This window comes from Rousettus aegyptiacus, unplaced genomic scaffold, assembly GCF_014176215.1.
Source record: "Rousettus aegyptiacus isolate mRouAeg1 unplaced genomic scaffold, mRouAeg1.p scaffold_m13_p_3, whole genome shotgun sequence".
In the NCBI taxonomy this organism is placed as follows: domain Eukaryota; kingdom Metazoa; phylum Chordata; class Mammalia; order Chiroptera; family Pteropodidae; genus Rousettus; species Rousettus aegyptiacus.
In genome coordinates, this window is record NW_023416306.1 from 59,790,841 (window position 1) to 59,811,992 (window position 21,152).

Genomic DNA, 21,152 nt, shown 5'->3' on the forward strand with positions numbered 1-21,152 from the left:
TACTTTACATATGTAATCTCAGTTAATCTTCATAATCACCCTAGTGGGAGAAGTACCAACGTTCCCATTTTACAGAAACTCTGGCTCAAAAAGACTTCACTATGACTTTACCATGTCCAGTAAAGTCTGTTTGACTCCAGAGTCTGTGCTTTTTTCTCCTGCACCATGATGCAGATTGTTCAACCTCTCCAAGTTGCAATTCTTTTATTTGTTAAATCGGAAAAGCATTTTCTAACTTGATGTGGCTCTTTGTGAATATTAAATATGATAATCTGTACAAATTCTGGCATACTTCCTCACACACAGGTACTTAGTAAATCCCAGCAATTTCCCCTCACCACCTGGGTTCTCCAGGCTTAGTTGCAATTAGGTGCCCTAACAGGAATATGAAAGAAGTATGGTGTGTGTGTGTGTGTGTGGGTGGGTGGGGGGGGGGGGATGCAGTGAAAGGGAAGGGAAGGCAGGTACCTGAAAGTCCTTCTGTGCCCAGATAGCTTTTACACCCTGTTACAGAATTGACTTTTCTTCTCAGTAGCAAGGGACAGGCATCATGCAGTGGCCTCTGAAAGACTGTGTGCTGTGTCACTGACAGTTCATCATATCCCCCAGCAGTGCAGCTGTGATAAGAACCAGATGATCTGAATTTCCTCAAAGCCAGCAGCAAATATCTGGGAAGGCACATGCCTCAGTATCCACACACTCTGCTCTTTAAGAAAGTACATCAAAAAGCTAATGGACTTTTACAAGAGCCCAGTTACTGCCTAATGTCTGTAAGCTCTCAGGAGCAGGGAATCATAACCCCTACCACATACAATTGGCAGCAGAACCAGTATTCCAAGTTGTTAAAGAAGCCAAGGATTAGATAAGATTTATAGAGACCTGATGTGTGTAGAGGAGCTAAGAATGGAATCTGCAGATTCATTTCCAAAGCTTGGTCCATGCACAGAATGTTTCTGTGTATGGATTTCTCCACTTTGCATGGGCACACTGCGGGAAAAAATGGTTCTCTCATCACTGGAGGACTTACCCCTCTTTTTAATTTAGAAGTGTGTGATATCCATTTTGTACAGTCACATACACAGCTCCAGATGGCTTAAGCTAAATACTGTCTGGGAGGAGAGGAAAACCAGAGACTCAGGTGCCTTCTTGCTGATCTTAAAACAGTAAGAATTGTTCTTTGCCTCGTAGCATAGCCCATTTTGCTACTTTTGAGGATCTGTTGATGTCTGAAAAACTCTTTGCTTATAATATAACTTCATCTGTTGTATGACTTCAATTTTGCAAAACCCTATCATCCATTTCCTCAGCACCCACTTTCTTTTTCATTTAGTTCTATATAGCTTGGCCTCGTGTTACATTTGGAAAAAATGTTTTCCAAGTACTCTTTGTGTGTGTGTGTCTGAGCAAATATGACTCCAGTCTTTTTATTGATAATTTGTGCTTCACCCTACAACATCTTTCATAACTCCTTGATAACCTGTCCAGGTTCCAGTAAGAGGTTTTTGAATAAAGTGGTATATGGGAGGTCATTCTAAGGTAAAGTATCTACTGGGCAGTGAGATGCTTGGAAACTATTGCTTCATGTGATGACTCAAAGTATTTAACTACTTGTAGCTGTCAGGCTTAAAACTGATCACCTGAGACTTGGTTGCTGCATTTGGCTCTGAAATCAACCACAAAACTATCAGATGAAAACCACATTTAGATAAGCCAGTAATGGCAAGAAAATGACACCATTCTGAGGTCACTGGATTTAGAGAAGCTCTTCTAATCTTTTTCTAATATTCGTAGGAGACATTTACTGATCTGTGGCTACAATCTAAAGGTGTACCTCAGAGATACTGCAGGTTTGGTTCCAGACCACCGCAATAAAGTGGGTATGGCAATACAGCAAGTCGTAATCTTTTTGTTGGTGGAGGGTCTTGCCTTCAATTTAAAAGAGAGAGAGAGAGAGAGAGCGAGAGAGAGAAAGAAAAAACTGTGAAGTGCAATAAAGAGAAGCATAATAAAACAAGGCATGCTTGTATATTTCATGCAATGGGATTTATAATGGACTTTTCCCTCAAGTTCAATATCAGATGCCATTTCGATCTTTTCTGATAAATCTACTGGTGAAACATTGGCTTATACACAGAATTTCATGATTGCTTTTAGTTCTTGGTCAATTAATAGCTAAAGACCATCATTTCACCTGAGACTGTCGCAGAAATGTCCAGCATTGATGTCAGAAATGAAATCTCTTGATCACTGTGTTTTTATAGCATCTATGACTTTGTTTCTGAAATACTGAGATTAAAATATTGCATTTATGTGATAGAAATTAAATTGAGAAATATCGTCTGGGATATATTAGAAACACTTAGAATTTTGATCTCAGAAGCAATCATTGTTGCTTAGGGGCAACTCATTATCTGTTCCTTACTTTCCTCTTTCAGTTTCTCTTGCTGGATGTAATTCAAAGTTTATACTTAAAAAAAATATATCCCACTATGGAGTTCAGAGGACTGCACATTCAAAAGTAAGAGAAATAACCGTGAGTCCCACCAGGACTAGGCACAAAAGTTGTTTATATTGAAGGCCCTCTTAAAAACTATAATAAGCAAATACTTTTAGGTCTTAAATGACCTGAAAGACATTACCGAAATGTCATTTTGGGTTATAGATGTAAAAATCTGGGGCAGTTAAAGAGGAGGAAAATCACTGTACTTTCTCTAACATTAAATCTGGATTCAGTTGAAATGAATTGTTTGTTCCAGTTTGAGAAATAGGTCCATGACTCGCTTCTGGGTTAGCATGCAATCTTTCAGAGAAATGTGGGTACTTGATATGTCTAGTTGTGCTAAAATTTATAACTTATGATGAGGTAAGATGTTTAGTCAGTGAAACCTCACCTTAGAGCCATTTTAGTGTCTCTTCAGACAAGGCACGTAAAAAATGTCAAGCAACTTTAGCAGAGTTTGAAACAATTTGCTTCTCTAGAAAAACAAAATTTCAGTTATATGTCATTTCCTACATAGCTTATCCAGAGACCAGCCTCCCAAGTACTAGGCAGTCTGGTGTTTTTATCTCACACAGAAATGGAGTTCACATGTGAATCCACACGTGGAATTTTTTTTTTTTTCAGTTGTAGTTGGATTGTATCATTCATCTTATTCATTTGATTATTTATTTATTTATTTTTATTTATTTAGGCAAGGCAATTCTTGGTTGACCTGACAGATTGCAAGGACCTTGTCATCTTATAATCCCTTATTTATTTATTTTTAACACCTACACCACCTGGTCTTGCTAGATGGTCTTCCATCCAAGTACTAACCAGGCCTGACCCTGCTTAGCTTCTGAGATCAGATGGGATCAGGCTTGTTCAGGGTGGCATGGCCGTAGACTCATCTTGTTCGTGAATGCTAGCATTTGTGATGTTGGTTTTCATCTCTGTCATATTTAATTTTAATAACATGAGGGAAATTGCGTTGTACAGTGTATATTTGTCATACAAACAGTCACTACATCAGACAAGTACTCTCAAAGAACCATCTTCCAATCATGCAGAGCAAACAAAAAGGGAGTCAGGAGATGCACCATAAACTTTTTTAAAATCTAAATAACAAACTTATTCGGTGTATGGAGAAGAGACTCGGTATGTATACTTCAATGGTAAATAGTTTTTTCTGTCTCACTATTTAATTAAGTCCTGGAAACAGGGTACCCTATATTGCCATGATTAGAGATTGATTTTGTTAATCCTAAATACAAGACTTCTGAGATCAATAAACACGTTCTTTAGAAAGGACAAGATCTGCAGTCACTGATGTGTTTCTGTTACTCATTCTATACACATTTTATAGGAGCCTCAAACTACTGGCAAATCACAGCACCAGGCCGAGCAAAGTGGCAAGTGGTTAGGAGGTTTGGCTATGGGATAGTCAGAGTTTTCAAGGAGATGATACCTTAAGAATTCAGTGTCTCAACTGAGCTCAGCAGAAAAAAAAAGAAAAAGAAAAAAGAAAAAAGGCATTTGTACCCTCCCAGCGCATATCCTAAAACTTTTCAGAGCACATATATGTTTATAAATGAGATTAATAATACATAATGTTAAATAATAATGTTTCTAATGATGGCAAGAAATGCTTATACAGTATTAGTCTCTCTGAGTTTTTAAATGTACATATGTATTTTTACTTTGCTATAATACATATAAAAGTTATCATTTTAATTATTTTATGTGTACAGTTCAGTGATATTAAGTATGTTCACATTGTCGTTGCAACCATCAGGACCATCCATCTCCAAAATTATTTTCATCTTCTCAAACTGAAACTGTTATTTATCTTCCCTTTCCTCTTTCCTCAGCAACCACCATTCTACTTTATATCTTTATGAATTTGATTATTTTAGGTACCTCATATAAGCGGAATCATACAATATTTGTTCTTTGTGTCTGACTGTTTCACTCTGTATAATATTGTCAAAATTTATCCACTTCGTAGCATATGTCAGATTTTCCTTTTTAAGGATGAATAATATTCCATCACCCTATATACCACACTTTGTTTATCCATTCAGCCACTTGTGGACATTTGGGTTGTTTCCACCTTATGCGCTTTTCACATACTATTTTAATCCTCATAATGATATGGTATCTTTGTTATCCCCATTTGGTGATAAGAAAACTGAGGCTCTGATACCAGTATATTACCGCAGGCTGAGCAGGCCCGCAGTCCTTGCTCTTAACCACTATCTATCCCATTGTTCTTCCAAATGATTTAAGAATCTTAATAAAGCATGTACCAGTTAGCCAATCCATGATACAGCACTCTGGGGCCAGGTTTCTGACTTAACTTGTACCAGTTTTAAAAATTCCAAGAAGGAAGCAATTTGACAACTGAGCCCCATAGCAACTGATTTATAAAGAACCTTGTTACCGCAAATAGTTTTGCGGGGATAAGAAGATGTTCTTTTCTTTTTCAGGGCCCCTCCTGCTTGGATGATAGAACCCTGCATACAACTCTGTAGGGCAAGAGAAAGTAATTTAAAAATGATAATAATAAGAGCTATTATTTGTGAGCCTGCTGTATGCTGGTCACTTTACTTATATCCTCTCAAGTTTTCACAATGCTTTGTGAGAAATTACCCTCCTGTTGCTACCTATCCCATGCTCTCCAAGTATCCCACACTGTCTGCACTCTCTTCAGAGAGAAATCTGGAAATGAAATTGTCATATTGGCTAACAGGCACATTTTCTAAATAGTTTTGGAATTTTAACATTTGTCGTATGAATATCTTTAATTGATATGAAAAGATACCACCTTTAATGTTTGGATATCACATTTGATCTATTCAGTAAAATAATTTGGGCACAAGTTTCATTAGCTACTTGTAAAACAGTTGCTATAGACTGAATTGTCCCCTCCCCACTCATATACTGAAGCCCTAACCCCCAATATATTTGTAGATGGGGCCTTTGGAAGGTAATTAGGTTTAGATGAGATCATGAGGGTGGGGCCCTCATGATGGGATTAGTGCCCTTATCAGAAGATAAGGGCACCAGTAAGCTTGCTCACTCTCCATGCTGACAGAAGGCGGAGGTCATGTGAGCACACAGTAAGAAGGAGCCATCTCTAACCTGAGAGGAGAGCTCTCACCAGAACCTCTCAGATTTAATCCCCTAGAACTATCAGAAAATTAATTTCTGTTGTTTAAGCCACTCAGATATTTCATTATTACAGCCCAGGAGACATACATAAATGTATTTTATATATATATATATATATATATATTCTCAACTTATAATAATGTAATTATAGGCAACATTTATTAGTGCTTTACTCTGGAACTAGTCCTAGGCTAAGTTCATTTAGCTAACCCTGTGTGCATGTTTGTGTGCATGTGTGTGTGTGCATGTGTATTACATAGTGATAATATCTTCATTTTATAGAGAGAGATTGAAATGAAAGGAGGTGGTAAGTTAATTGCTGAAGGACATATAGTAAAAAGCAGAATCCATATCCAAACCAGACACTTTCTAACTCCAGAGCCTATTCTATTACTGTGGCACAAATTTTATCTTTGACTCTTCTGTATAAGAAATGTGAAGTACAACATTGAGGCCTGTATGTAATGATTCCCCTTATGGTAAATGCTGATTTCACTAGGAAGCCTGTCAATAACAAGCATGTATATCTGTCTAAAGTCAGTCAGTGCTCTACTAAAGTTACTTTGTGCAGTTATTCTAATTAACAAATCTGAAAACTGGGAATAACATTGCCTCATTACAAAAAACTCCATTGCATAAAATGTTGTTTGGGAAAGCAGTGCTGGTATGCACACGTCAGTCTCCTCAGAGCAGAACAGCTCCAAAAGCAGTTTGTCTCTGTTCACAGCGAGAAGAAGAGTAGGTACATGAACTCTGGGCAAAATTGTGACTTCATTGCAATTTATCTTCCACTAACCCAGATTCCTATTTTTGGCCCCCTTTTCCATTTGCTCTATTAATACAATCCCTCGCCCCCTTTATTTATGGCCCAGGGTCCTTGAACTCAAATATACCTCTCCCCCAACATATATACGCTATTAAATTAGAAAGACTCCAATGTATGCTTTCATCCCCAGAAAGATCACCATGTACAGACGTACATACCACCCACATTTTAAGACGCATGTTTCAGGGTGCACTGGGCACATGATACTGACCATTCTCTCATTTCTTATAGAGCTCCAGGACAACACGCTCTGAGGAGGACAGGGACATTCTGTGGGATGCCTGGGGCCCGTGGAGTGAGTGTTCACGCACCTGTGGTGGAGGCGCCTCCTACTCACTACGACGCTGTCTCAGCAGCAAGTAAGTACCCAGAACTGGGCTTCTGGGCTTTCGTAAGGCCTAGAGGTAGCAGGTTCAAGGCAGACTCTTGTGGTTGGAGTTATGCAGAGTATATTGTTGCACACAAATCCGGATGAAGTAATGAAAGGATGGTACAAAGAATTAAATTGGTTCATCTTCAGCTAGGTATTTATATACTCATATGATAAGCAATATAGAATTTCTCTCATTTACCAAGCAAATTTTTATGTATTTTCATGTTAGAACTAGAAGAATTTATTAATAGAAATGGATCTAGTAACTTTAGCTTCATAATATATTTTACTTTTTGTACTGTTGAACAATTATGATAATAATAGCAAAAATATTAACATTAATAGCATATTAAGCTTATGTTTGATTCCAGCATTACCAAGTCCTCTGCAAATGAATGGTATATCCCCACTGCCTTAGCTGTAATGGCCAGAAGTTCCCTGAGGTCATTCAGTTCAATGCAGGATGAGTTTTGACTATCGAAGATTTGGAAGAATAGAAATGCAATGGGAATTGGGGCATAAATAGTGAGAGGGATGATGAAGGTAGAAATGAGAGTGGTTAATGGTTTCTAAATTGAAAAGGCCTAAAGTGTTAAAATCAAAAGTTTTTACTTAGAGTAATAATAATTCATAACTGTTTCTTGAGCTTTCTGGTTCATGACTAGATTTTTCTCCAAACTGTAGAATATAAAGAACCATGGTAATATTTTTCAATGAAAGGTTTTATTTGATAGTAAAAAGTGTTATATGTGACAAGAGGGTTGATCAAAATTACTATATATTATAAAACATGAAACAGGAGAAGGAAGAAATATGCATGTGCTGATTCTCCCAGACTTTTCATAAACAAACAGCAGAAAGTGGTAAGATAGCTCAGGAAAATGTCAATTTATTCTAGTAAGAGTGAGAATCTCTCAAAATCAGAGTCTAAGTCTTATTCATTTCTATAGCCCCCAAACCTGCACAGGGTCTGAGGGATATTTGAAACTCAATAGGTGTTTGTTCATTGAATCCATTGATAACTACAAACCGTTTTGGTTCCAGATAAGTCTCAGTGGAAATGGCATAGCCTGGGAAAGATAGCCAAAGGGCATATCTTGCAAGAATCCAGATCAGCTCTGGTATTAAGCTATTCTGGAGTTAAGACCTGCATTGAAGTTGGATCTATTGGATTGTATAACTAGTGTATACAATAGACCCATCTTAAGCGCAGATCTACAAGAATAAGCTAAATACCAGCGATGATAGATAGACCCCTGAGCTTATAATAAAGAATAGACCCTTCATCCTTATGATTCACCTATTCTCTTAATCTTGAATATCAAAAGCGTTCTAAATCTGTGCTATATGATGCTACATGGTGATGGCACTGTGAGGCATAACTGATAATAAATATACATCAGTAAAGCCAAAATGTGCAAATTTGGAATGTTCTTTTTATGTAGTTTTCTCAAGTTAGCATGCTTGAATGTTCTTTAGGGATGAGCCAAAACATGTGTCTCACAAAGCTAGTAAGAAATGCATGAGAACTTTCATATTGGCTCAGTGATATGAATGTTATATTGTGAGAATCTTTTATTGAGTGAGAGACTGTGAAGCAATTTAAGGAATAAATTAATATCACAAATAAAATTCTGTCATTTAGCATTTTGCCAAATATTGATGTTATGTGAAATTCAAAAATACAATTTTTACACATGGTAAATGAAGACTCCAGTTGTTAAGAATTTATCATGATACTATAGAAGATATCCATTGTAATGTACTTACAATGAATTACAACTATAGAATATAAATTCTAAAATTATAAATGTATAGAATACATGTCTCTATTTGACTTTCAAATTTTGAAAAAAAATACATTCAATAAATATATACAGAGCTGGAAAGGAAACAAAAAAAATGGGTGAGGGCTAGACCACCCATTCTTTAGGAACTTAAAGAAATGAGGAAACCCCTCCAAACACACGACATTTCCAAATCCAGTAAAAACATAAAGAAATATTAAGGGAACAGACTGAGTGACTGAGTGGGCCTATGTACCATTTGTTTCAAGAGAACCTGAATGAGGACAGCTTGGCATAAACTGACATCTCAACACAAGCTCTATTAAAGAATGGTGTTAAAATTTGCTCTTGGGCTCAGATAAATAATCCTGCTGAAGAATTGGGACCAATTTTGAATTTTACCATGGATGGCCTTTTATGACTTTCTTATTCATTTATAATGGATAAGGAACTCGATAGGTTTTCTATTATCTCTGCACTTCAGATTTAGGCATTTAAATTCAATTCAGTCACCTCATACACCTGAGAAGGATCAGAGATCATGAACACATTCCTTTGAGGCCCAGCAGGTGACTGGAAAGTGTGTAGTGAGCTAATGGTAAGCACTCAAATTCAGCCCAAGTAAATTCCCTCCACCTGCTGAATTAATCTGCCAGGCCACTTCTTCAGCCTTGGTCATATGCCTTCTTCAGTCATATTTAGGTGTGATATTTTTAAGTCTATCAGCTAAGAATAATTCTATTCCCAACGTGATAGAACTGTGAAGAGAGCTAAAATACCCAGATTTCATGGAACAGATAGTAACTACTCAACTTCTGGAGTTAGTTATGTTCCCCCAATGGACTGGGAGTTTGTAGGGAGGCTTGGTTAACCTTCTGAGTAGACAACATCTTACCTGAGTGATTGTTTGATGATTACCTGAGTGATCGTTTGATGAGAATTAAAAATAAAAAAAAATTGGAAGCACTGACCCAGGGAGATACTGAGCAGATCTTTTTTCCTTGTCCTTTCTCTGAAGCTCACAAAAAGTAAGTGGTGCTTGATTTTCCCAGTTTCTGATATTGGAGCATTGATAATTGCTTCTATCTGCAACACTGGTTTGAGCCATAAAGGAAAGCACTGTATAAATATTTTTCTGCAACATTTACTAATTTCTGTAAGATTATTTTAGATTCCATTGAGTAACAACTGTTGCTAATCCTATATCATTAAGTGGTATATAATGTGTACTTTTTTAAAATTAGAAAACATATTATACCTACTTGTGCTTTATGATGGTCCTTTATTTTATTTCAAGTGAATTTAAACAAGGTACCAACTACCTTGAAAAGCTACTTCTTCTCTTTCCAGTTCTTCACCTTTCCCACTAAATTCTCTAAAATAATAGTTCTAGCCAATTTATTTGTCTAGTTGACCTAGCATTGTGTGTTGTTTAGTGGAAACAGTCCTTCAACCTAAATTATTTAAGCATATACATACACACATACACATACACACACACACACACACACACACACGTGTGTGCGTGTGTGTGTGTGTGTATTTTTTTAAATTCGATACTACAGATCTGCCTCTGAGAACTCCAGGTTTGTCTTCAGCCAGTTAATTTAGCTTTGCCCATAAGGATTTCCAGATGCATAAGGCACTTAAGAATACTGTGTTTTAACATCATATAGACCACTGTAGTCGGTCTATGCCAAGACCTAGATTAAAGGGGGAAACTACTGCTTATCCGAGATAACTGGATGCTCTTAAAAGTCATTCCAACCTTTGCATTGCTGGCTGAAGAACATTTAAAGGTCTTTTATCACCTTTCTTACTTTCTGAAATGCTAAATTAATCTGCAGACTAGTTAATAGTATGGATTTATAGAGTAATATTATAGATGCATTAAGACATTAAGGCTACAAATATTTTGTTAAATCTCAATGGATTAAATGAAGGGCTTGTCAACTTTATATATATCCAAAAAGTAAAAAACAGCATACCTGTAAAAGATGAAAACACATTTTAAAAGTTAATAAATTTTGAATTGAATAAAATTTTTTTGAGTTGAATAAAATTATTAGATAAACAAGAGATAAAATCATCACATTATGGAGGTGCCTAAAAAAGGAAGATCATGGTGTTATTCCAAAGGGATATGGCTGCCAGAATGGTGTCAGAATAAACACAGAACAATTAAAATAAATATCCCCAAGGAGTCTTATCTCACAGGAATGGAGAGGATCATTCTAACCCTCTCATTTCATAATAATTGAGCTAAGGAAAAGTAAGCTAACTTCTCTGATTTTTTCATTGCAAACACAATTTTTCTCCCATAAAAATACTGATACTTACACTAATATAAACCTTAGTTAGCAAGTATTTTCTAGACCATATAATAATAAATACCAACAGGAAAATTTTTAATGTTAAGATTTGCCTTCTTAAACCAATATTTTTTTTTCTTTTCAAGTCATCTCATCTCTATCATATCATCCAATTAAAGCTCACGGGATTTGTTTTAAGTGGTTTTAGAACTTCAGTTCAAGTGAACCCCAAAGCAAGATTTATCTGTTTTTCTTCATCTAGTATTGCATGTTATCTTCCTTGTTTTCCTTGGAAATGTTTGAATTTTTGTTTAAAAGAAAGATATACAAGTTCAGAGTGGGTCCAACTACTCATGTCATTTGTATGAGCTGGTCCTTTCATTGTGTTAAAGATTTCACATTTTGGGATTTATGTTTGAGAGTTTGCGGTTGCCTTCCTTTTACTTTTTGGGTCAAAGCCTAGTCTAAATGTATTACTAGGACTTCTGATATTCTAAATCATGTATCTTAGTGGAATTTTTGTTCCCAAAATGTGATCTCCTTTCAAGGAGGAGAATCCACTAAGACCAATGACCGAATGTTTTGGATCAATTTATGGCCTGGTTTATCCCATAAACCTGTTGGAATAAAAGATGGCTGGAAATGAGTTTAATGTCCATAATCTTTACTAGCCATATTGAGAATCTGTAACTCTTGACTGTTTTGTTTGTTTATTTAAAAATTTCTTATTTGGTTAATTCAGGAGCTCTTCTCAATTTTTTATTTCTCTACAATTTTCATTTTGTTGTTGTTGTTGTTTAATTATTTTATTGAGATATCTTTGACATGTAAAAATTCTATATGTTTAAAGTATACAACTTGACATTTTGATACCTGTATACATTGTGAAAAGATCACCACAATGAAGCTAAATAATTGTTTGCACCTCTACATAGTTACTGTGTGTGTGTGTGTGTGTGTGTGTGTTTTGGGAAGATTTATATCTGTCCTCTTTGTAAATTTCAAGTATATAATATTATTAACTATTTTTGCCATGCTGTGTATTAGATCTCCAGAACTAATTCATTCATCTTCTGTAATTGAAACTGTACCCTTTGACCAATATCTCTTTCCTCCCTCTCCACTGCCCTTGGCAAACCACCATTCTACTCTCTGCTTCTATGAGTTGGACTGTTTTAGATTCCACATATAAGCGAGATCATGCAGTGTTTGTATTTTTTGTGTCTGGCTTATTTCACTTACCCTAATGTCCTCCAGATTCCTCTATGTTGTCACAAATGACAGGATTTCCTTCTTTGTTGAGACTAAATAATATTCCATTTTGTGTGTGTGTGTCTGTGTGTGTATATACACTTTTTTAATTCATTTATTCGTCAAGGGACATTTAGGTTGTTTCAGTGTCCTAGTTATTATAAATAATGCTGCAGTGCACATGGGTGTAAATATGTCGTTGAGATCCAGATTTCATTTTTTTTTGAGATACACACACACACACACACACACACATACACACACACACACACCCAGAAGTGGGGTTGGTGGATCATATAATAGTTATATCTTTAATATTTTTTAAGGGCGGGACCTCCATACTATTTTTCATAAGGACTTTACCAAGTTATGTTTCCACCAACAGGGTTCCCTTTTCTCTCCATCCTCACCAACACTTATCTTTTGTCTTTTTGCTAATCGCCATTCTAACATGAGATCCTTGTGGTTTTGATTTACATTTCCCTGATGATTAGTGATGTCGAGCACCTTTTATATGCCATCTTTTTGGAAACATTTATTCAGGTCCCTCGCCTATTTTTTAATTGGGTTATTTGTTATTTTACCGTTGAGTTGTAAGAATTTCGTACATATTTTGGAGATTAAGCCCTTATCAGATATATATGGTTTGCAAATATTTTCTCTCATTACATAGGTTGTCTTTTCTCTCTGTTGATTTTTCCTTTGCCTATTTTTCTTTCATTTGTCTATTTTTGCTTTTGCTGCCTGTGCTTTTAGTGTCATGAAAAAGATCATTGCCAAGACCAATATCAAGAACCTTTTTCCTTTTCTTTTCCTACTAGTTTTATAGTTTATGGTCTTACATTTAATCTTTCATCCATCTTGAGTTCATTTTTGTACTTGGTGTAAGATAAGGGTCCAATTTCATTCTTCTGCATGTGGATATTTATTTTTCCCGACATTATTTTTTGGAGAAACTATCCTTTCTCCATTGTGAGTTCTTGGCATCTTTGTCAAAGATTAGTTGACCATTACATGTATAGATGTATTTCTGGACTCCCTATTCTGCTCCGTTGGTCTATATGTCTGTTTTTATGCAATACCATACTGTTTTGTTACTCTAACTTTGTAACTTAGTTCAAAATTAGAAAGTGTAATGCTTCCAACTTTATTCTTCATTCTCGGGATTGGTTTGGCTGTTTGGGCTTCCATATGAATCAGTAGGTCACTTTGGGAGTATGGACTTTTAGCAATATTAATTCTTTGAATCCATTAACATATTTCTATTTATGTATCTTCTTTAATTTCCTTCATCAATGTTTTATAGTTTTCAGGGTATGTCTTTCATCTCACTGGTTAAGTTTATTCCTGAGTATTTTATTCTATTTGATGTAGTTGTAAATGGAAAAATGCTTTCTTAATTTTCTTTTCAGATAGTTTGTTGTTAGTATATGGAAATGTCACCAATTTCTATATGTTAATTTTGTATTCTGCAACTCATTGAATTAATTTATTCTAACAGTTTTTTTTGTCGAGTCTATATATTGATGTTCTACATATATGATCATGTCATTTACAGAGATCATTTTATTTTTATTTGAGTACCTTTCAGTTTTTTGTTTTTGTTTTCTTCTTGTCTGATTGCTCTGACTAGGGCTCCTGCTGCATGTTAAATGGAAATAGTGAGAGTAGCCCTCCTTGCTTATATGGGATCTTAGAGAAAAAGTTTTCAGTTTTTTCCCGTTGATTAAAATTTTTTTAAAATTTATTGGGATGACATTGGTTAATAATAACATATATGGTTTCAAGTGTGTGATTCTATAATGCATCATCTGTATATTGTATTATGTGTTCACCACGCAAAGTCAACTCTTGTTTCATCACAATATATTTGATTCCTTTTACCTTTTTAACCTCCCCACCTCCTTTCCCTTTGGTAACCACCATACTATTGTTTGCATCTATGAGTTTTTGTTTATTTGTCTTGTTTGTTTGTTACTTTCAGTTTTATATCTCACATAGGAGTGAAATCATATGGCTCTCAACTTTTTCCATCTGACTTATTTCACTTAGCATGATATTCTCAAGATCCAACTATGTTGTCAGAAATGGCAGTATTTCATCTTTTCGTATAGCTGAGTAATTATGGTACATACATACAATGGAATGTTCTTGTTGATTTTGATGTTCGCTGTGGGCTTTTCATGTAGGGCCTTTAACGTGCTGAAGTAAGTTCCTTTTATACCTATTTTCAATCATAAATGGTTGTTGAATTTTTTTCAAATACTTTTTCTCAGATGATCATGTATTTATGCTTCATTTTGTTAATATTGTGTATCACATGGACTGATTTGCATATGCTATATCATTCTTGCATCCCAGGAATAAATCCTACTTTGTCATGCTGTATAATCCTTTTTAATGTGTCATTGAATTCAGTTTGCTAGGATTTTATTGAATATTTCTGCATCTGTGTTTATTAGGGATATTGATCTATAATTTTATTTTCTTCTGGTGTCTTTGTCTATCTTTAGTAGCAGAGTGATACCATCCTCATAAAAGTAGTTTACAAGTGTTTCCTCATTTTTTAAAAAAAGTTTAAGGATTGGTATTGTTTTTTGAATGTTTAATAGGATTCATCAGTGAAGCCATTAGGTCCTAGCCTTTCTTTGTTGGGAAATTTTTGCCTATTGCTTCAATTTTCTTATTTGTTACTGGTCTGAACTAGAAAAAGAAAAACAAACTAAGCTCACAGTTAGCAGAAGGAAGGAAATAATAAAGATTAGAGTAGAAATAAATCAAATAGAGATTAGATAAGTTTTTAAAATAAAATAAACTAAGAGCTGGGTTTTTTGGGAAAAGATAACAGATGCTTGGCTATACTAAAAAAAAAGAGAACAGATACAAATAAATAAAATCAGAACTGTAGGAGGAGACATTACAGTGGACATCTCAGAAATTAGAAGGATCATAAAAATCTATTATAACAATTATATGCCAACAAATTGCATAACCTATAAAAAAATAGATAAATTCTTAGAAACATAAAATCTTCCAAGATTGAATCTCCTCAATTTTTATTCATTAATGTAATAAATATTGATTAAACATGTGTTAGACAGGTTGCTAAGTATAATTAAGGATAAAAAAACCCAGGGGACAAGCTTCTGCTCTTGGGAATTTACCAAATTATTAAGTTTCTATTGATTGTATTTTCTACTGATTATAGTTGCAAGATATTTTAAAAACTAAGATTATTTCCTCTGGTTCTGTAAATAGGTAATATTCTGTAACAGTGGTTCTTTTTCCTAGCTTTACTTTCGAATCATCTGGAGAGCTTTAAAAAATAAACAATACCAATATGTAGCTGCACTGAAAAACAGTTAAAATAGAATCTCTAAAGGTGGAGCCTTGATGTCAATAATTTTTTAAAAGTTCTCCAAATAATTTTAATGTCTACCCAGCATTAAGACTGCTGTTCTATTGGAGAAGATAATAGTGAAATGATGAGATTTGTCTCCAGTTCTGTGGAGATTTAGAGGTTGGGATAAGGAAGAAAAGAAGGAATTTTCTGATTTGGAAAAAAAACATTGTCTTTATGTTTGAATTTTTCACTCATGTTTCTATGAAGTGACCCAGTCTGCAGTGTGGAAGGAAAGTGATGGGCCCCAGCATGTCGGGACATCAATGTGGTGATTGCCCCTGCACTACTGTGAGCCAAGGAAACAACTTTTCTGAGTAGTTAGTTATCCAGTCGTCTAGTATTAGTCAAGATCAGCCTTGCCCACAGTTGCAAATGGACTAAATGATTTTTGGGATTTTCTTCTGTTCTATTAGTAAGCCTGTAAATGTGACACTTTAAGCCTCCAAATTATTATTGAATGACTGAGTTAATGACTAACAACTGGGATGGTTTATGCAAATTCTCTGATATCCACCTCCCCTCAAATTCATTAAATTTTTTATCTAGAGTGGAGTTTAACTTTATACCTTCAATTCAGCATCTATCATTACCCTTCTCCACCTAAAAAAGAATAGCTTCCTGATCGTGCTTGCATTCTGTTATTTCCTCTGTTTGGGCCCAATTTGTATAAGAAGAGGAAAGTTTAATCCTAACTTTTTTGTTTTGTTTCAACCACTGCAAGGAAGAGCGATATTGTGGGGTAGGCAGTGGTATGTGGCAGGGAGCTAAGGGGAGGGAAAAAAAGAGAGGTTGAAATTAAAAATTTCTTTTCTTTTTTATCCCAACCTCTAAATCTCCACAGAACTGGAGACAAACCTCATCATTTCACTATTATGTCCTCCAATAGAGCAGCAGCTCTAATGCAGGATATACATTAACATTATCTGGAGAGCTTTTAAAAAATTATTGACATCAAGGCTCCACCCCCAGAGATTCTATTTAACTGGTTTTCAGTGGGGCCCACAAATCTGTTTTTTTTTTCTTTAAGGGACATCAGATACTAAGAACAAAAAAGGGAGGAGACCAAAATTGCATACATTAGGGGATGGCTGCTTTATCTAGAGGCAGGAAGAATAGTGTGATCCTCAGCTGAAGTCCGTAACTCCCTATGCCATCCTCAAATAGCTTCAGAGCCAATCCCTACCTCTGGGCTTTGAGATAAGACACAAACGTCAAGTTAGAGACCCTTTTCTACAGGGAGAGAGAGTCACATGTTTAGGAATTCAGCTCTCATAACTCTGTTTCATTGCTTCTGAAAGAACCTTTATCCTATTTTGTGGATGATCCCTTTTATTTTTGTCAAAGTACTAATTTTGAATCTTGGCCTCCCTATTTTCTAGCTATGTGACATTAAACTGGGTTGCAGTTTCTCTGGGATTTAGCTGGCTCATCTGTGACGTCAAGCAGGCAATGCCTGGAACAGAATAGGTGTTCAATAAATATTTATATTAAATGAATGTCTAAGGTGCCTTTCAGCTCTAAAACCAAAAAAGAGAGAGCCTTTCTCTTCCACATATGCAATCAAAACCCATACTGCTGCTATTAGGAAGAGGAGCAAATTTGCTTTAAATACGAATGATTTTAAAGAAAAATGAGATTCTCCAGGCTCCCATTTTGCAACGGACATCTGGATGATATGGGCGGATTGAAGAACTTTTGTCTCTAGCCAAAATAATTCATAAATTCCCAGCTCCAGGGTTGTATGGGGTGAGGTTGTGAGAGTCCTAGAGTTTCATAATATACATTTTCCTCATGGGGAAGATGGAAAAGTTGGACTTGATATTGCTAAAACACATTTGTTTTTATTCTCATTCTTTGCCTCTTTTGGCTACTGAGCAAAATGTAAGATCATTTGCAAACCTTTCGGTATGTGTATATGTATTATAAAGTGCATGTCCTTCCTGCTAGTGAGTCTCAAGCCAAAGTCAGCAATCCCCCTGGCCTCCACTACTCGCCATCTTTCTGAAGGACCAAATGCATTGCAGTGACAAATACAATTTTAAGTAAATATGTGAAAATAAACATGCTCACAGAAAGGAGCCAAAGTTTCTTTCCTTTGGTAGCTATTTAGTTTCATTTTAAACTTTTTGTCTTTGGTTTATTATAGAAAAATTTTAATCCAGTTTCAGGGTTCAAAAATTAGAGCAAATATGAGGCCAACAATTCTTTGTGGCCTAAAATTATTCTTATAGCATTTCCTTCTGTTCTACTCTTTCCCTCTTCCTTTGACCTTTCCTTTTTTCCCCTCCCTCCCTTCCTTCCTCTCTTCCTTCTTTCCTTCCTTCTTTTTTCAGTAAATGCGTGTGGCATGCTAACAGTACACCAGACACTTTGCTAGACACTGGGTCTCAGAAATTAAACACATAGACTGCAGGAGAGAAAAGCAAATAAAGGGAAAAAATATGTTTTCTAGTACCTACCCAGTCTAGGGTAGCCTTATATGGTAGGTGCCGTGTGGGGCCCAGTGGCACAGTTTCAGTGGTGCTGTGGGCTCTAGAAGTGTCCCTTGTGTGGGTCGTGTGTGCCTTCCTGTTGTAGTTGAGCCTAGATTGCTGTTGGCACATCAGTAGGAGGGGTTGCCCCTCAGGCTGACTGGCTGTGAAGACGGGCCATGACCACAGCTTTTGAACTGCTGTGCTGGGGCTGTCCCTAGGGAGCAGGATTTGCCCCAGCAGGGCTCTGGTGCCTCCTGAAATGCCACACTTTGGGTGTGCCATTTATGGAGTTACTCAGATGGTGCTCTGCAATTGAAAAATAAAATAATATAATATTAACAAAAAACATAGCTGTCTACATTAAATGGCATGAGAAGGGTGATGAAGATGCATTTATACAGTTCGGCCCAAACTGAATTTTAAAACTCATCCTTTTAGTATTCACACACTTTATGCTGAGTGAAATAGACTTTACAAAAAAGAAAAAAAATGTTTTCTAAAAGTGAAAAGAATCCTAGACAGCTACAGGACTGTGTATTAGTCCATTAAAATGCTGCCTCTTGCCTACTCTTCTCCTGATGAACCCTCTACCTGCAATGTTTCTTGCTGCCCACGTCCACCTGTCAAAATCCTAACCATTATTTAAAGTTACATCCAGCAGTGGCTCTTAGTCTCAATTTGCTATATTTGTATGGCATTTTGTAGTATTTATATGACACTCATAATTATTTATATGACACTGCCGCCCCCCCCCCCATTAGAATATCAGCACTCTGGGCCCAGGTTTTATCTTGTTTTTCTTTATATCCTCCTGCCTTGAACATAGTAGGTACCCAGTCAATGTTGGGCAAATTGATTAAATGACTGTTAAGGCCAAGAACTTATTATAGTACTTTAGGAAGCAGGAGAAGGGAGGGAAGGCTGTTTCTCGAATTCTCCATTGTCCATATAGGACATTGCACCTAAGATAGTGTCTTCATAAGCTACTTCTCTCTCATCAACCCATCCCTTTGTCCAGTTCCTTCTATATTTAGTATCCAGACCACTCCCATTAGTTATCTACCATGTGTTATGCTGTTGTATGTTCTTTTTGGACTCACATGGATTTTTTTCAACTAAATTTTGACATCGACAGGTGTTAGGGAAGTCATCATTTTTTACCTTTCACAATCCCTCGCTTAGTACTGGTTCAGATTGGATGCTCACTAAGTGTGTTAAATGACTGTCAATCAGAAAGTGTTGTACATAAACTAGTTCACCAGAGGCCCCGCACAGAGGCCATTTTCACTTTCAGACTGTGTATTGTACACTGACTCATTGGATCGTCTCAGCAGTATGCTGGGCAAGATTCTGGCTTCATTACAAGTTGGGCATGATCGTGATGGTTTACAATGTCATTGTTCTTGCTTTTTTCTTTTTTGATTCCATGAGCATACTCCTCATTTTTACAACCCCAGCCCATGTTCGTAAGAACTTGATGCTGTGTTGTAGCATGCCTGTCTTTTAAAAAACAGGCAGAGGTACGTAAAATCATACTTGTTTGGGGGGAAAAAAAATTGGCAGTGACTTTTCTATTTGTAATTTAGAACATACCAGACACTCATGATAGCAACTAAAACAATTTGAAATGCACAGGACAAACTCCAAAATTTAATCTACAATATATTCCCGAGTTTAAATTTTACTTTAACAGCTCTGTAGTCTCTTAGCTGATGCTACAGAGTTTGTAAAAGTACAGAGAAGCTTTCTTTTCTTACTTGTGGTCGAGAGAAGATCAAACAACCAGAGAGGATGTCATCTTAGAATGTTTTCCCTAAATCTATATCATTTCCACTTATATTGAATTTGGTCTTCATATTGAGTTCTAGTAACTCTCTGTGTGTACATAAAGCAGAGTTTCCAAGCTGGCACGGTATTCAGAATGTTTTTATAATGAGAGATTAGTATAGAGCAGAGGTGTTGAATTATAAAACTGAGGTTACGAAAATATGATACCTGTGTCAAAAACATACTTTTAAGTCAAGGCCTCACTTTATGGCACCGTTTTTTCAATGTGGGCCTCTGCTACCTCCTATCCTGCTTAAAATTGCTTTAAAAATGCAGTTTTAAAGCCAACTTTTTTTTTGCGGGGGGCAGGGGGTAATCCTTAGGCCACATTACAGCCTCTGGCAGATTGAGAAGAACTAGTGTGACAACAGGGCTGTATGTGTTCCCAGGCAGCTCACCTACTGATGGATGACGCCTGGCAGCATGCCTCCTTGTTGTTTGTTGTATTATTACAACAGAAAGCATTTTCAAAAGCTACATTTATCAAGTTGTCATAATAGTTTGGCTTGTGTATCTATCTGCTCAGAAAAGAAATAAATCTCTCCCTTAGCACTAATCTGTTTGAGCCACATGATGCATCATATGCAGAAGAGGCTATGCAAATGAATGGGCATCCGACTTGGGATTCAGGGACCTTTCAAATAAATGCTTAAGAGAGGAGGTGTTTTTTTTGTTTGTCTTTTGTTTTTTTTGTTTGTTTGTTTTTTCATTGTTGTTGTTGTTGTTGTTGTTTTTAATGTGTGCATTTGAAGGTCCCATAGCACCAAAACCTCTGTCTCCTCCTTGTACCAAAGATACTTTTCTAGTGGTAATTGTGTATATTCCTAGATAGATGCAATATTCCTAGAATTTTGGTGACTTTGTCTAATGGAGATTTAACTTCAAATAGGAAAAAACCGTGAAGCCATGAAGAAGGGCAAGACATCTTTTAATGTTTAAGATCAGGTGGTTTGTTTTTGTTTTTGTTTTTGTTTTTTTTATAGGCAAGTGTTACTGAATTAGACATTGCTTGTTATGGAAAGTCTTGTAAGCAGTTTTTTTTTTTTTTTGTTATTTGAGATAGGTGATTCTCTGGGAGCACATGGCCGTTTTAGGGGAAGGGAGGGGAAAGTGAGATGCAAAGTCATTCTCCAGAGTAAATATACACTTACCAAATGTTGGTTAAAAATACTTTAAATCTATTAATGTTAATAAAGTACTCAGTAGGGGTATATACCAATTGTGCAGAGATATAGTATATAATGAA

At 36.0% G+C, this 21,152-nt stretch overlaps 1 protein-coding gene and 1 pseudogene across 3 annotated transcripts in view; one reads left to right on the forward strand and one right to left on the reverse strand.

The window, feature by feature from the left end:
* Window positions 1–21,152, forward strand: part of ADAMTSL1 (ADAMTS like 1) — an 823,217-nt gene that overhangs the window by 461,203 nt on the left and 340,862 nt on the right. For all 3 annotated transcript variants that reach the window (XM_036217921.1, XM_036217923.1, XM_036217924.1), the window contains one exon: window positions 6,711–6,838. In XM_036217921.1, the coding sequence (XP_036073814.1) occupies window positions 6,711–6,838 (128 nt within the window). The remainder of the gene's footprint in view (window positions 1–6,710; window positions 6,839–21,152) is intronic.
* Window positions 3,268–3,386, reverse strand: LOC118601392 (annotated as a pseudogene).